The sequence below is a fragment of the Amblyraja radiata genome, chromosome 21 (assembly GCF_010909765.2).
Source record: "Amblyraja radiata isolate CabotCenter1 chromosome 21, sAmbRad1.1.pri, whole genome shotgun sequence".
Classification (NCBI taxonomy): Eukaryota; Metazoa; Chordata; class Chondrichthyes; order Rajiformes; family Rajidae; genus Amblyraja; species Amblyraja radiata.
The window spans coordinates 26362052-26376429 of NC_045976.1; the positions used below are offsets into that span (position 1 = coordinate 26362052).

The 14378-nt window shown below is 43.0% G+C and overlaps 1 protein-coding gene across 1 annotated transcript in view; it reads left to right on the plus strand.

Annotated features, from left to right (window-relative positions):
* The first annotated feature begins 463 nt into the window (after positions 1-463).
* Positions 464-14378, plus strand: part of hgf (hepatocyte growth factor) — a 40721-nt gene continuing 26806 nt past the window's right edge. The window contains exons 1-4 of the mRNA XM_033039810.1: positions 464-590; positions 6208-6364; positions 10192-10304; positions 11233-11347. Coding sequence (XP_032895701.1) covers positions 539-590; positions 6208-6364; positions 10192-10304; positions 11233-11347 — 437 coding nt within the window. The 5' untranslated portion in view covers positions 464-538. The remainder of the gene's footprint in view (positions 591-6207; positions 6365-10191; positions 10305-11232; positions 11348-14378) is intronic.

Consider the following 14378-nt stretch of genomic DNA (forward strand, 5'->3'; position numbering starts at 1 on the left):
CACTTAAAATTCAGAGATCCAGTTAAACAACTTTATAGACATCGAACGTTTTTTTCATAAATGTTCTCTTTGTACCCTTCCATATCTCCAGTTTCCCTCTCCCCTGACTCTCAATCTGAAGAAGGGACGCGACCCGAAACATCACCCATTCCTTCTATCAAGAGATGCTGCCTGTCCCGCTGAGTTACTCCAGGATGTTGTGTCTTACTTCGAATGTTCCAATTGCTCGAAATAATATAATTTAAATTCGGTCTGAACAATTGGCCGGACATGGCAATATCTTCACCCTGATCATCTTATTTTGGGACCCTCTTTCTATAATTGTGTTGACCAAAATATTCCAGATCAGCGGAACCACTTCGGGACTGGTGGAGATCGTTTAGGGGCGGGGATGTAGCGGGATTGGTTGGCTTGAGAGCACATTTTACGGGAATAAAACGCATTTTCCCGGCTATGTTCCCAAAACATTGCAAGGGGGAGGAATAAAACCACAGGAGCAGCGACGGGAGGCTGTGCGCGTCGCTGACAGTCAGTCACCATGCTGGGGGCAGCGAGAATCATCCTCTTTCTCTGCACTCTCATCCTGTCAGGTCTGGTGTTTCCTACTTTGTGTGTGTGTGTGTATGTGTGAAGCGGAGTGAAAGTTGCACTGACCAGGGGCTCACTGGAAGAGCCGAGTGAATCCTATCTCGATACCTGGTGAATTGACGGTTCGCAGCCCGGCGGTGTTTGAATGCGAAATGTGGCTAGGTAGGACCAAATATCCTATAGCAAGGTCCGCTATAGGATCGTTGGGTAGGACGCTGATTAATATTCCCGTTGGAGTCAAACTCCGAGAGTGACTAGAACTGTGATAACGTGACTTCAATAACTTTAATGACGTTGTTTTGTTGAACGCGAACTTTTGAGCGACAAGCAGTGGCTGTTTCTCAAGTCTAGTAAACCTCCCATCAGGTTGCCCCTCGCTTGTGTGTTGGAAATGCCCCCGAGCGCTTTCTCCTTAAATCGCATTGAAAGGCTCGAGTCCTCCTGCATGAAATCCTCTGTCGCATGTCCCGCTGAGTTATAACTCCAGCATTTTGTGTCTCTCGCTGGACGTTTCGCTTTATGTCACGGTTCATTGATGCAGGTTTAACCTTGGACCATGCGGAGTTAGGTGTTGTTATCTGTTGAAAGGAACTGCAGATGCTGGTTTACACCGAAGATAGGCACAACATTCTGGAGTAACTCGGCGGGACAGGCAGCATCTCCGGAAAGAAGGAATGGATTCTTCGGTCTGAAGAATGGTCTCGACCCGAGACGTCACACATTCCTTCTCTCTAGAGATGCTGCCTGTCCCGCTGAGTTACTCAGGTGAACATGGATTGGTGACTTTTCGGGTCCGAAGAACGGCCCCGACCCGAAACGTCACCTTTTCATGTTCTCATGGGATGCTGCCTGGCCCACTGAGTTACTCCAGCACTTTATGTTTTCTGTTGTTATCTGTTCGTGGAGTCGGAGAGTTAAAAATAATTTGATATTTGCTCCGTTTGAGGTGCCAGCTTAATAGTCAGTGTGTTCTGTTTCCCTCTTACCTCGAATATCTCAGTTGTAAGCAGCGAGGTGTTCAGGAAGATTGAGATGCTGTCTATGGGAGTTACCGCAAACCTGGGGGGGGGGGGGGGTCTCCACCCTTTGTTAATGTTACAATCGTCCATAACTCAATACTCTTCCGTCAGGGGGTGGGGTAATGGAACAGAAACCTATCTTCTCTCCACTCGTGCGTTCCTCTCCTGTCTTTGAGATCTTAATCCTAAAGTAAATACAGTGGAAAGAAAATAACATTGACCCATTCTACTGATTAGATTCTGGCATTAATGAATGTAATAAATTTAATTAAGTTGGCGACATCGACAGCCCTGATTGACAGAAGCGAATACCATTGAATTGGATTAAGTTGTGACGGACCGAGTGAAGGAATGTTTTTTTCCGGTGAAACATGGGCCATTTGTCTGCTCAACGATAATTGTTTAACTCTGCAGAGACATTATTTTGGGTGGTCGCTGATGTCGATTATTCATTTCATAACTGAATAAAAATAGTTGATTTCATTAGCTTTGCCACTAACTTTCACCCTGCCCTCTAATTCTGCTGGACTATCTCTGACAATAAACTCACTGACTCCTACAGTTACCTGGACTACATCTCTTCCCACCTGCCTCTTACAAATATACCTTCCCCACTTTCAGTTTCACCATCTCTGCTGCATTGGCTCCCAAGATAAGGTTACACTCAAAAACATGTCCTCTTTAGTAAATGTGGATTATTTCCATTCTTGTAGATGGATCCCTCGCCCATGTCTTAGGTAGACACAAAAAGCTGGAGTAACTCAGCGGGACAAGCAGCATCTCTGGAGAGAAGGAATGGGTGACATTTCGGGCCGAGACCCTTCACCCGTGTCTTCTGTGTCCCTTAGTTCTCCTCTTGCTCCCTCTCTCCCCAGACAGAACATGAATAGAGTTTCACCCCATTAGCCTCTGCATCCAACACATCTGACATTTTTGCCCCCTTCCCACTGACTGTCAAGTCACCCCATTCCCACCCCTTTAACTTTCTGTACAGGCCACCCCCCTCCATAACCTCTTGATTCACTCATCCCTTCCAACACAAACCACCCCGCCCCCAGGTACATTCTAATGCAACTACAGGAGATATAACACTTGTCACTATATCCTCTCCCTCGCATCTATCCAAGGACCCCAGCAATCCTTCCAGATGAGACAGAGGCTCACATGCACCTTCTCTAACTTCATCTACTGCATGGAGTTCTCTCAATGTAGGTTCCTTCACATTGGCAAGGCCAAGGATAGACTTTCGACGAACACTTGTCCTTGGCCCATCAAGACCTATTAGATCTCTTAATTGCTAACCATTTTTACACCCCTCCCAATATCCATATTGACCATTCTTCCCTGGGCCACTTCCATTTTAGAGCACCTCATATGGTAGCTTACAACCCAATGAACATTAAATTCTCCAGTTTTAGGTAACAACCCAAACTCCCTCTCATACCTGTGCCTCAAACGATGCACACCCATTTTCCCCACTCTCCTGCCTTTCCCATTCCCTCTTCTATATCCTCGCATTGGCTCTTTTTTCCTGATCTTGCATTATTGTATCTTCTTTCCATCTCTGACCGTTGTCCACCCATCTTCGAATGACCCCCCCCCCCCCCTCCCCCTCACCCGTATCCAAATCACTTGCCTGGGCTTGTCTGAATTAGTCTGAAGAAAGGTCCCGATCCAAAATGCTACCTATCATTGTCTTCCCGGGATGCTGCCTGATCTACTGAGTCACTCCCGAACTTCGTGTCTTTTAAAAAAATAAAACCCAGGCACATAGTTTGTCATTGCCAGCTGGAAATAACGTACTCATCTCCTTCAATTCCACAAGTTAATATAATTCCGTCTAATGATTGCAGTGTAGAAATAAGAGTAATATTTTGTATTCCGTGCACGGGGAGCACAAATAAAGATTGCAGTTTGGTTCTGGGGCTTGGAATGTGCAAGACAAATGGCCTTGTATATCCAGCGCAGGGAATGACGCTGTGACTGTTTATTTAACTTTCAGTGAGAGGTCTGAGTGCATTCACAAACTCTTTACTAAGTTGAAGTGCAATTGTCCCAGAAGTATCTGCAGTGCTCAGTTTACAGCAAACGATCGGTTTAGAAATCCGGCTTGAGCTGCTTTATCTTGACGCTCTCGGCAACCTGAGACAAGTGTGTGGGTGGAGATTAGCCACGAGTGAAAGCGAACCACGCTTCCCCGATTAGAAATGTAAACACAGGTTGAAGGAAGAGGCAGAACCTTTAATAGAATCAGCATTGATGTGTTAATGTTTCCTACTGAGGAATATCTTCATTTCACTTTCGTTGTTTGCACATGTTCAATTTTGTTTTAATTTGAATAATGACATCACATCAACGCGGTATTTGTCTTGTTTAGAAATAATTTAATGATGACTGCAGGGACCCTAAATGTAAACCAACACTGCGGGTAATTATAGGATGTTAATGTGATTGTGTATTCTGCTGAAACTAACAGTGATATACCAAGGTCATTATTGACTAGTAGGTGGGTTGGAGTAGATGCTCTGGATTCAAACGGGTAAATCGCCGATTGATGGGTTGTGAAATCTCTTATGCGTAAGAACCGTGTCAAAGCATCAGTGTGTTTTTGTGTATGCCAGTGAAGGGTCATTACGATTAATGTGGGTGGATTTCTAGAATCCGATCTAAATTTTCATTGTGAAAAGTTCTGAATGAACTGTTTTCCTTGAGCCCTATTGATGTGCTGTTGGAAACGGCTGGATAAGTTGCTCATTCATGATCCCGTGAATCGGCAAGTTCCTACTGCCTCTGCTTGTTGCTGAAATGAGTCTGAAACTAGCGGCAGTTACCAGAATCAAATGTTATTGTTGACAAGAAGTATGAACTGACAGATTTATGAATCTAACCCACACAAACTTTTGCCCCACAACATTGATTACACTGCGAGTCGGGTCGGGTCAGGTAGTCTCAGGTTACTAAAATGGGCGTGGAAAAATGCCCATGATCCCCTCCATAGCGTACTACACGTCAGTCCATTGCATTTCGCAGGAGTAGCCTATCTTGCTCCGCTATAAGATCTTTGGCTGATACGAGCTGGTGTCCTCTGAACTTCGCACGCAGTGGAGTTCAAAGGTAGTGACAACAAATGTGTTAAAAGCAAGCCTGTGTGTATTGGAGGTATAATGGTAATGACAGTGAGAGTATGTTAAATGGCAAATACTAGCTGCAGTATTCTGTACTACACATGGAGTGCAGTTCAAAGGTAGGGGAAATGGCCGTGTTAAATAACAGATACAGATACGACCTGGCGCCTTTGTTTAATGTATTAATGAATTGTACCATTGGGACCAACACCTTTTGTGACTTCTACAATAGTGTGCACAGATAAGGACTTCACTTTGTAAAGAGTGTTTGGAGTGTACACAAATGATTGTCCTATGTATATGGTATAAGGGAGATTAAACCTATTTCCATTTTCTGCAAGAATATTAGCAGGGACTGATGCATTGTGCACAATTTTAAGCACCCATATTAACATCGGAAAATGATTCAATACAGATGACCAGAGATGACCATTTGGAATTGAAAAGGAAGATGTGAGAAGTTGAGGCTTTCTTTTAGAAACATAGAAACATAGAAAATGGGTGCAGGAGTAGGCCATTCGGCCCTTCGAGCCTGAACCGCCATTCAATATGATCATGGCTGATCATCCAACTCGGTGTCCTGTACCTGCCTTCTCTCCATACCCCCTGATCCCTATAGCCACAAGGGCCACATCTAACTCCCTCTTCAATATAGCCAATGAACTGGCCTCAACTACCTTCTGTGGCAGAGAATTCCAGAGATTCACCACTCTCTGTGTGAAAAATGTTTTTCTCATCTCGGTCCTACAAGACTTCCCCCTTATCCTTAAACTGTGACCCCTTGTTCTGGACTTCCCCAACATCGGGAACAATCTTCCTGCATCTAGCCTATCCAACCCCTTAAGATTTTTGTAAGTTTCTATAAGATCCCCCCTCAATCTTCTAAATTCTAGCGAGTACAAGCCGAGTCTATCCAGTCTTTCTTCATATGAAAGTCCTGACACCCCAGGAATCAGTCTGGTGAACCTTCTCTGTACTCCCTCTATGGCAAAAATGTCTTTCCTCAGATTAGGAGACCAAAACTGTACGCAATACTCCAGGTATGGTCTCACCAAGACCCTGTACAACTGCAGTAGAACCTCCCTGCTCCTATACGCAAATCCTCAATTTTCAAGTTGATGAATATAAAGGGTGCCCTCTACTCTAATTATCAAAGTTTAACTAGAGATAGTCAATGTAAGGGTTGAGCTACACAAGCATGGGACTGGAACTGGATCCAGGAACTGGAAAGATTCACAGCTTTTGATGGGCTGATTGGCCTGTTATTGTGCTACTTTATTTGATAAGTTCAGTTTTATTTTTGACCTATTTTATCCACGAAATGTCTTAATTAAAATTGATGAAATTTTGGTACAAATTTTGATAGAAGCAATACATAAGAATTCAACAATGCTCGCAGTCAATTAATGAATGGTTTAATGGGTAGAAACTTTTAATAAGCTGTTAAATATTTATTGTTCCCCCTTTCTTTTTAGTGGATGTGATCATGGCGAGAAAAAATGCCCTTCATGATTTTTTGAAAACATCTGGATTTATATTGATCAAAAAATCCCTGCCACAGAAGTCTAAACAGATGAATTCCATTGAACAATGTGCAAAGCGATGTGTAAAACACAAAGGATTTGTTTGCAGGTAAATGAACATTGAATACCACAGTTCAAATATAATGCCAGCATTAAACATGAGATCATGGGAGTACTGGTGCCCCTACTCATACCTACTCGACCCCACCAGATCGTAATAACATGGATCGTCATGGACAAGGGAGAACCAGTGGATGTAGTGTACCTGGACTTTAAGAAAGCATTTGATAAGGTCCCACATAGGAGATTAGTGGGCAAAATTAGGGCACATGGTATTGGGGGTAGAGTGCTGACATGGATAGAGAAGTGGTTGGCAGACAGGAAACAAAGAGTAGGGATTAACAGGTCCCTTTCAGAATGGCAGGCAGTGACTAGTGGGGTACCGCAAGGCTCGGTGCTGGGACCGCAGCTATTTACAATAAACATCAATGATTTGGATGAAGGGATTCAAAGAAACAATAGAACATTTACAGATGACACAAAGCTGGGTGGCAGTGTGAACTGTGAGGAGGATGCTATGAGAATGCAGGGTGACTTGGACAGGTTGGGGGAGTGGGCAGATGCATGGCAGATGAAGTTTAATGCGAATAAATGTGAGGTTATCCACTTTGGTAGCAAAAACAGGAAGGCAGATTACTATCTAAATGGCGTCAAGTTGGGAAAAGGGGAAGTACAACGGGATCTGGGGGTCCTTGTACATCAGTCTATGAAAGTAAGCATGCAGGTACAGCAGGCAGTGAAGAAAGCGAATGGCACGTTGGCCTTTATAACAAGAGGAATCGAAAATAGGAGCAAAGAGGTCCTTCTACAGTTGTACAGAGCCCTAGTGAGACCACACCTGGAGTATTGTGTGCAGTTTTGGTCCCCTAATTTGAGGAAGGACATTCTTGCTATTGAGGGAGTGCAGTGTAGGTTTACAATGTTAATTCCCGGGATGGCGGGACTGTCATATGCTGAGAGAATGGAGCAGCTGGGCTTGTACACTCTGGAGTTTAGAAGGATGAGAGGATATCTCATTGAACCATATAAGATTGTTAAGGGCTTGGACACACGAGAGGCAGGAAACATGTTCCCGATGTTGGGGGAGTCCAGAACCAGGGGCCACAGTTTAAGAATAAGGAGTAAGCCATTTAGAATGGAGACGAGGAAACACTTTTTCTCACAGAGTGTGGTGAGTCTGTGGAATTCTCTGCCTCAGAGAGCGGTGGAGGCAGGTTCTCTGGATGCTTTCAAGAGAGAGCTGGATAGGGCTCTTAAAAAAGCAGTCAGTGGATATGGGGGAAGGCAGGAACGGGGTACTGATTGGGGATGATCAGCCATGATCACATCATGATCACGTTTCCTATTTTTATACATCAATCCCCGTATCCAGTATCTTCACAGATTTTCTGATGCAGGCATCACTAGCAATGATTGCCCATTCTTAATGGCCTTGAGAAGATGGTGGTGAGCCCCTTCTCAAACAGATGCAGTCTTTCTTAATTTGGTGTCCCCACATTGCCCATGGCTAGGGTGGTCCAGAATTTAGATTCAGTAATATGGAAGGAAAGATGATATGCTTCTTAATCAAAATAGTGCACCAAGGAGGTGAACATAGCAGTTATAGTATTCCCCTGCTCCTGCTGCCCTTGGCCTTCTTTATAGCCGAGTTTCTAGGTTTGGAAGACAACATTGAGAATACACACAATTCGATTTCTCTGTTTTCAAGAGAGATTTAGCTCTAGGCTAAAGGAATATCAAGGGATATGGCGGGGGGGGGGGGGGGGGGGGGGGGGGGGGGGGAAGCAGGAATGGGGTACTGATTTTAGATGATCAGCCATGCTCATATTGAATGAGGGTGCTGGCTCATAGGGCCAAATGGCCTACTCCTGCACCTATTTTTCTATATTTCTGTGTTGATTATGTGCCTATGATGGAGGGAATGAATGTTCAGAGTGGTAGATCGGATTGGGTTACTTTTTCTAGATGGTGATGATCTTCTTAATGGAGCTGAACTCATTGGGGAAGTGCAGTGAATTCAGTCAAGCTCTTGAATTATGCCTTGTGGATAATGAAAGTTTTTTTCTGAATGTCAAGAGGTTAGCCACTCATTACATAATACCCTGTGAATTGTGAATGGAATTAAACATTGAGCAATCATCACACGCATCCGACATTTTTACTTTAGGATTGAAAGTAGGACATTGTTGAAGTATGTGAAATTGGTTAGGCCTGTAATGGTCTGGAACTATTCTGAAACCCTCTGTCCCTTTAAAATGGCTTTCTTCTAATATGTTACTTTCTTCATGGTGCCCAACCCCTCTCTGCTTCTTGGTAAGAGAGAGGCCCATACTCCAAATAAAACGTGTTGCTGTGTTCCTAGTGTAGTTTTCTATGTCTCCCTCCTCCTGCTTTCTACTAGAGGATGGCTGCAGAAGTGACAAATCCACACCTTGCACCACAATGGAAAATGTCATCATCCTCACTGCCAAGTTCCATCCACTTTTTGCCTGGTCCACCTCTGGCATATCCCTTGCCTTCTGCATCTCAATTTCAACCAATACTTCCCCTAAGACTCCCATAAATACCATTATCTCAAGAACCAGAGGACATAAGTTTAACGTGAGGGGCTAACGATTTAATAGGAACCTGAAGAGTAACCTTTTTTACATGAAGGGTGGTGGATATATGGAAGAGTTGCCAGAGGAGGTAGTTGAGGCAGATACTTTCGCAACATATAAAAACATTTGTGTTTAAGAAGGAACTGCAGATGCTGGAAAATCGAAGGTACACAAATATGCTGGAGAAACTCAGTGGGTGCAGCAGCATCTATGGAGCGAAGGAAATAGGCAACGTTTCGGGCCAAAACCCTTCTTCAGACTATAAAAATATTTGATCAGGTACATGGATAGAACAGGTTTAGGGCCAAACGCTGGATGGTGGGACTAGTGCAGATGGTGCATGTTGTTCAGCATGTGCAAGTTGGGCTGAAGGACCTGTTTGATTGGGCCGAAGGGTCTGCCATGTATGACTCTATGTCTCTAACTCAATTTCTCATCTCCCCTGAAAGGACTAAGTTTAATTCTCCCAGTTCACTACATTTGTTCTGTCGGGGCTCCCTGTAATGTTGTAGTGCTTCCTAAATCATCCTTTTTCTCCTTGTCTCAGTAGACAAGGTCTTAGTCTACGTCCATTCCATTTGACACGTTTCACACTCTCTCCTCACTTCTTTCTCACATATAGATTTACCCATCTCCTCACCTTTTATCCCAGCTCCCTGTGTACTCAATTGTTCTTCCTTCTCCAGAATGTGCAATTTACCAAACATAGTTCAACATTACATTTATAAAATAGAGATTTATTTGCAGGTCACTTTGATATGAAGTGCTTGGTTTCTTCACAAATTTGAAAAAAAAAAGAATTTCAATAGCTTTTAATTAGTGTTTCAATTTATGTTCTTGTGTTGAAGCGAATCGAGTTTATTGTTAAATCTCTCTAAACTCGGTAAATGAGCACGATTTACAATGTTGCAATGATGATTCATTCAATTTAATGGTCTGATAGGCTTTATGGGCCTCGCCTGCATTTAGTGCAATGGTTTTTACACAAACACAGAAAATCATGGAACCAGGAGTTGAGCTGAATGTAATTTGTACTTATAATTGTGCATTCTTTTGCACCAAATTAATGTGGGGCTTTCAATGATTTGCGCAAATGAAACCCACACAGCTAAGCGAGAATGCTGACACCGTGTGTTCGTAAGAGTATCATTCATTATCTGTGGTCCCGCATCTGATTAGGGTAGTTCCATCTTTATTTGCAGCAAATATCAGAGCGGCAGGAATTGGTTTATTTATTGTCGTGTGATGTGTCTAAATGAAGTGCTTTAATTTCCAGGTCATTTTTTTACGCGAAGAGTGAGAAGCGATGCTATTTGCTATCATTTAATAGCAAAACCAAGGGAGTAAAAGGAAAGCAAATTGCAGGACGTGATCTTTATGAGAGAAAAGGTAATCTCAATGAAAATCAATGCAGTGTTTGATTCCATTTGGGAAACATATACTTGTCGGCTAATTGTTATTAGAGAGGTGGCCAAACCATATGTATAACTGAAGCATAACTTCCCTACATTTTTTTCAATTCCCCTCACAGTAAACAACAACTTTCTGAAGGAGATGATTTGGCTCATTGGATCCATGCTGGTTCATAGCAGAGCAATCCTATCGGTGGTCTCATTCCTGCTTCGTATATACCATTAACCATTAACCTAGCCAAGGGGTAAATCACAGTGGCAATTAACCTACCAGAAGAGAGAGTTATCTGGAGCATTCAGTAGAAACCAGAGAGGACGTGCAAACTCCACACAAATAACCCCCAAAGTCATGCTGGAACTTGGGTCCTTACAGCAGGAAGGCATTCCTAAGAACAAGCTCGACTTAGCTATTTAACATTCTTGTTTATTTCATTTCTCCTTCTCTAATTTTCCATTGTTACTTTCCTGAATTCACTTTCCATAGCTCTAATGCTGATTCTGTTAACACCTCTTTTTAAAAAATATGGAAACGTAATTCTGTTTTTTTGTTTTGTTCTGTTCATTGTTCATTGAATATTGAAAGATCCACTTGTATGTTTGCTTTCTCATTGCAGTTGGCTGATCTTGCCACTTAATTTGCCAGTTCACTCTTGTTTGTTCTACTTTTATACCCAGATAATCCCCTTGTTTAAGTTTAAAAAGAAAGTTGACCATAAAATAAAGTGAGAGGATAGTCAAAGCAGAGTCAGATAGAAATAAAAGGGAAATGCTGGCTCAGTCCTCATCTTATCATTTTAATGTGCATGGAAACAGTCATCATCTTATAAAAATGCTTATAATCCATATTGCGTCAGATAAAATGTATTAATTGATACGTGTTTCATGTGAACACTATGTTTTGGCAGATTACATTAGAGAATGCATTATCGGGAAAGGGAACAACTATCAGGGTACAAAGTCAGTGACGGAAAGTGGCCAGACGTGTCAATACTGGAATTCCACAATCCCACATGACCACAGGTAATTTAAGGAGCTTATTTCCCAAATGACAGCCACTCCAAAAGAGTTATATCACCCATGTGACGTTCATCTATCACTGTGCTGAGTGAAGACAGAAGTACTTAGGAACTATTTGATTGTTTCATAATATGTAGATTTTTAAACCTCAAGTTGGGATCATTTAAGTACTGGCTCATGACAAGTCTCCCTTTCCCCTTCTCTTTCAAATATTATGCCCAAAACCTTGCATGCAGGGTACTAATTGTGTTGACCTCATGGTGATTAAACATGCTCTTGTTGTTGGAATACAAAATTGTCAAACAAGAGAATGATGAAAAATAATTGGGTGGATAGAAATGTAACAAACAACCATCAAAAATATTTTGGAGACCACAAAGAACTGCAGATGCTAGAATCTTGAACAAGACACAAGTAATGGAGTAACTCAACAAATCAGCAGCATCTGTGGAGGGAATGGATAAGCATTTATTTTGGTTTAGTTTAGTTCCTCGGTGCCTGAGCAGCGTAGGCCTGTATGGTCAGGGGGTACTCCAGCTGCCTCTCTCTAATCTCACAGAGGAGTTCAAGTGCACTAAAGTCAGACTAGAGATGACCCTGGCAGAATCAAGGGACACTGTCATCCGAGCTGCTGTTCCAACCCTGGCAACAGGAAAGAAGTGGCCGGCTAAGAATGCGACACAGCAGGCAAAATCTGCTTTCCACCAAGGCGACATGATAGGGCAAATCCAATGGAAGAAGTGGCTTGGGGCTTGGCGGAAAGCGACCTTGCTGGAACAAGGCATCATCACTGGAGCGCCGGAAGTTGGTCGCGGCCAAAGTCCGCCGACAGGAGGAGTTGAGTAGATGTGCCAAGGCTGTGTCGCAAGCTAAACAGGGCCAGTGGATGAGATGGGAGAGTGTGGAAAAGAGGAAGATCAGCTGGAAGGAGATGTGGGAGATGGAGGAGAGCAGGATAAGTTTCCTCATTCGGGCAACCTATGATGTCCTTCCTAGCCCAAAAGATCTCAACTAATGGCTGGGCGAAGATCCATCATGCCCCCTGTGTTCAACACCAGCCACGCTTAAGCACATCCTTACACGGTGTAAAGTAAGCCTCTCCCAAGGACGGTACACCTGGAGACATAATCACGTGCTCAAATGCCTGGCAGCGACTCTGGAACGCAGCCAACAATGCCCTGCCGCCCAGAACAACCAACCCAGTTAAGACAATTGCCTTTGTTTCCGGGGGGGGGGGGGGGGGGGGGGGGGGGGGGGGGAAAAAAAGGCAATGGAACATTCCACCAAGGACCAGGTTTAGACAGCTGGAGGCAGCCCGGGATTGGCAGATGCTGGTGGATTTGGATCAACGGCTTACAGTTCCATCAGAGATAGCCATCACCAACTTGAGGCATGATCTTGTGCTCTGGTTGAACTCTCAGCGCATGGTGTATTTTGTGGAGCTCACAGTCCCTTGGGAGGATGCTGTGCAGGAAGCCTTGGGGAAAAAAGAAACTGCGATATACAGAGTTTGCAGCGGAGGCAGAACAGCGGGGCTGGAGAGCTAAGATCTGCCTGGTAGACGTTGAATGTCGAGGATTCGTGGCAACATCTACCATAAGTCTGATGAAGGACCTGGGGATCAGTAGACAAGCCCTACGCCAGGCCATCAAAAAAACATCACGGGTGGCAGAGCGGAGTAGCCTGTGGCTCTGGCTGAAGAGGAAAGACCCCATTTAGTCTCCCAAATAACCGACTAGACAGATGGGAGGTGGTTCTGGGATGCCAGAATGCACCGCTGAGCCTACTGGAGACATTGTGGGTTCAATCAGCGAAATGTTGATGAAAGTAGGTGTCCACTTGATAACCCCAATGGCATGTCTGCCTAGCCTTTCTCAACATCGGAAGAGCATAGGTGAGTGCAGAAGGCTCCCTTCACCATCAGGAGTAAATTGATATTTGGCACTTTGGACTTTTAACATCTAGTCCTGTGTATTTGTAAACATAGTTTAGAGATACACAGTGGAAACAGGCCCATCGTGACCATATGTGACCAGTGATCACCCATTGTTTCAGGATGGGAACCTACTTCAGAACGAAAACCCTTCTTCATTCTGAAGTAGGGTCCCAACCCAAAATGGTACCTCCACTGATGCTGCTTGACCCACTGAATTACTTCAGCACTTTGTATTTTGATAAAAAATATTTTTGAAAAATATTGTGAAAATATTCAGAAAAGAGTACATTGAAAAACAGTTAAAACATGTTAGGTTCCGTTGATAAATCTTCCAAGAAGAGAAGCATACTTGCATGTCCATTAACAAAAAATTGTCCTTCCTTACATATGATATCTGCTCACACACAGACTTGGCAGTGTCCAGAGAGGTAATTCGAGCTAAACCTTTGATTCTTCCAATATACTTTTTATCACTCATGAAAGAATGATCTCATTCTTCTAATATTAGTAACTTGCAGTTGTTCTGACATTTATCATGACTATTCTTAAGGAAATGGAGAGGACGTGCATAAGCTTTTATTTTACTCACAAAATTATTTTGTGAACTGATTCCGATTTATTGTAAAATACGAAGAACTGATCTTTTGAAATTTTAAGGGTGTTTTCAGAATGTCCACGTGACAAACTTTTTATCCATTAAAAGAAATATCATTTGTAATTAAACTTTTAATATTCTTTTCATACTTCAAAAAGATTCTATGGAATATTTTTGTGAGCTTTGACCAGTGTGATACTGCACAAGTTTGCTCCTTTCTGTGCAAATGTATTTATTTCATGATATAGAAGTATGCATTTGCAGGTTTTCATTATAAAGTATTGGTGTAGTATTGTTCGCATTGATATTTTTTCCGATATTAAATTTAATCGTTGAATCAGAACGGTCCTTTAGACCCTGGCACCCTCTTACAAAAACAAACTGGTGCAGGAATTCAGCAAGTCAGGCAGCATCTGGAAAGATGGGATGGTTAATATTTTAGGTTGAGACTGCACCTACTTTGTCCATATTTAGAAAAGTAGTCACAAGGATTTTTTTTGGTA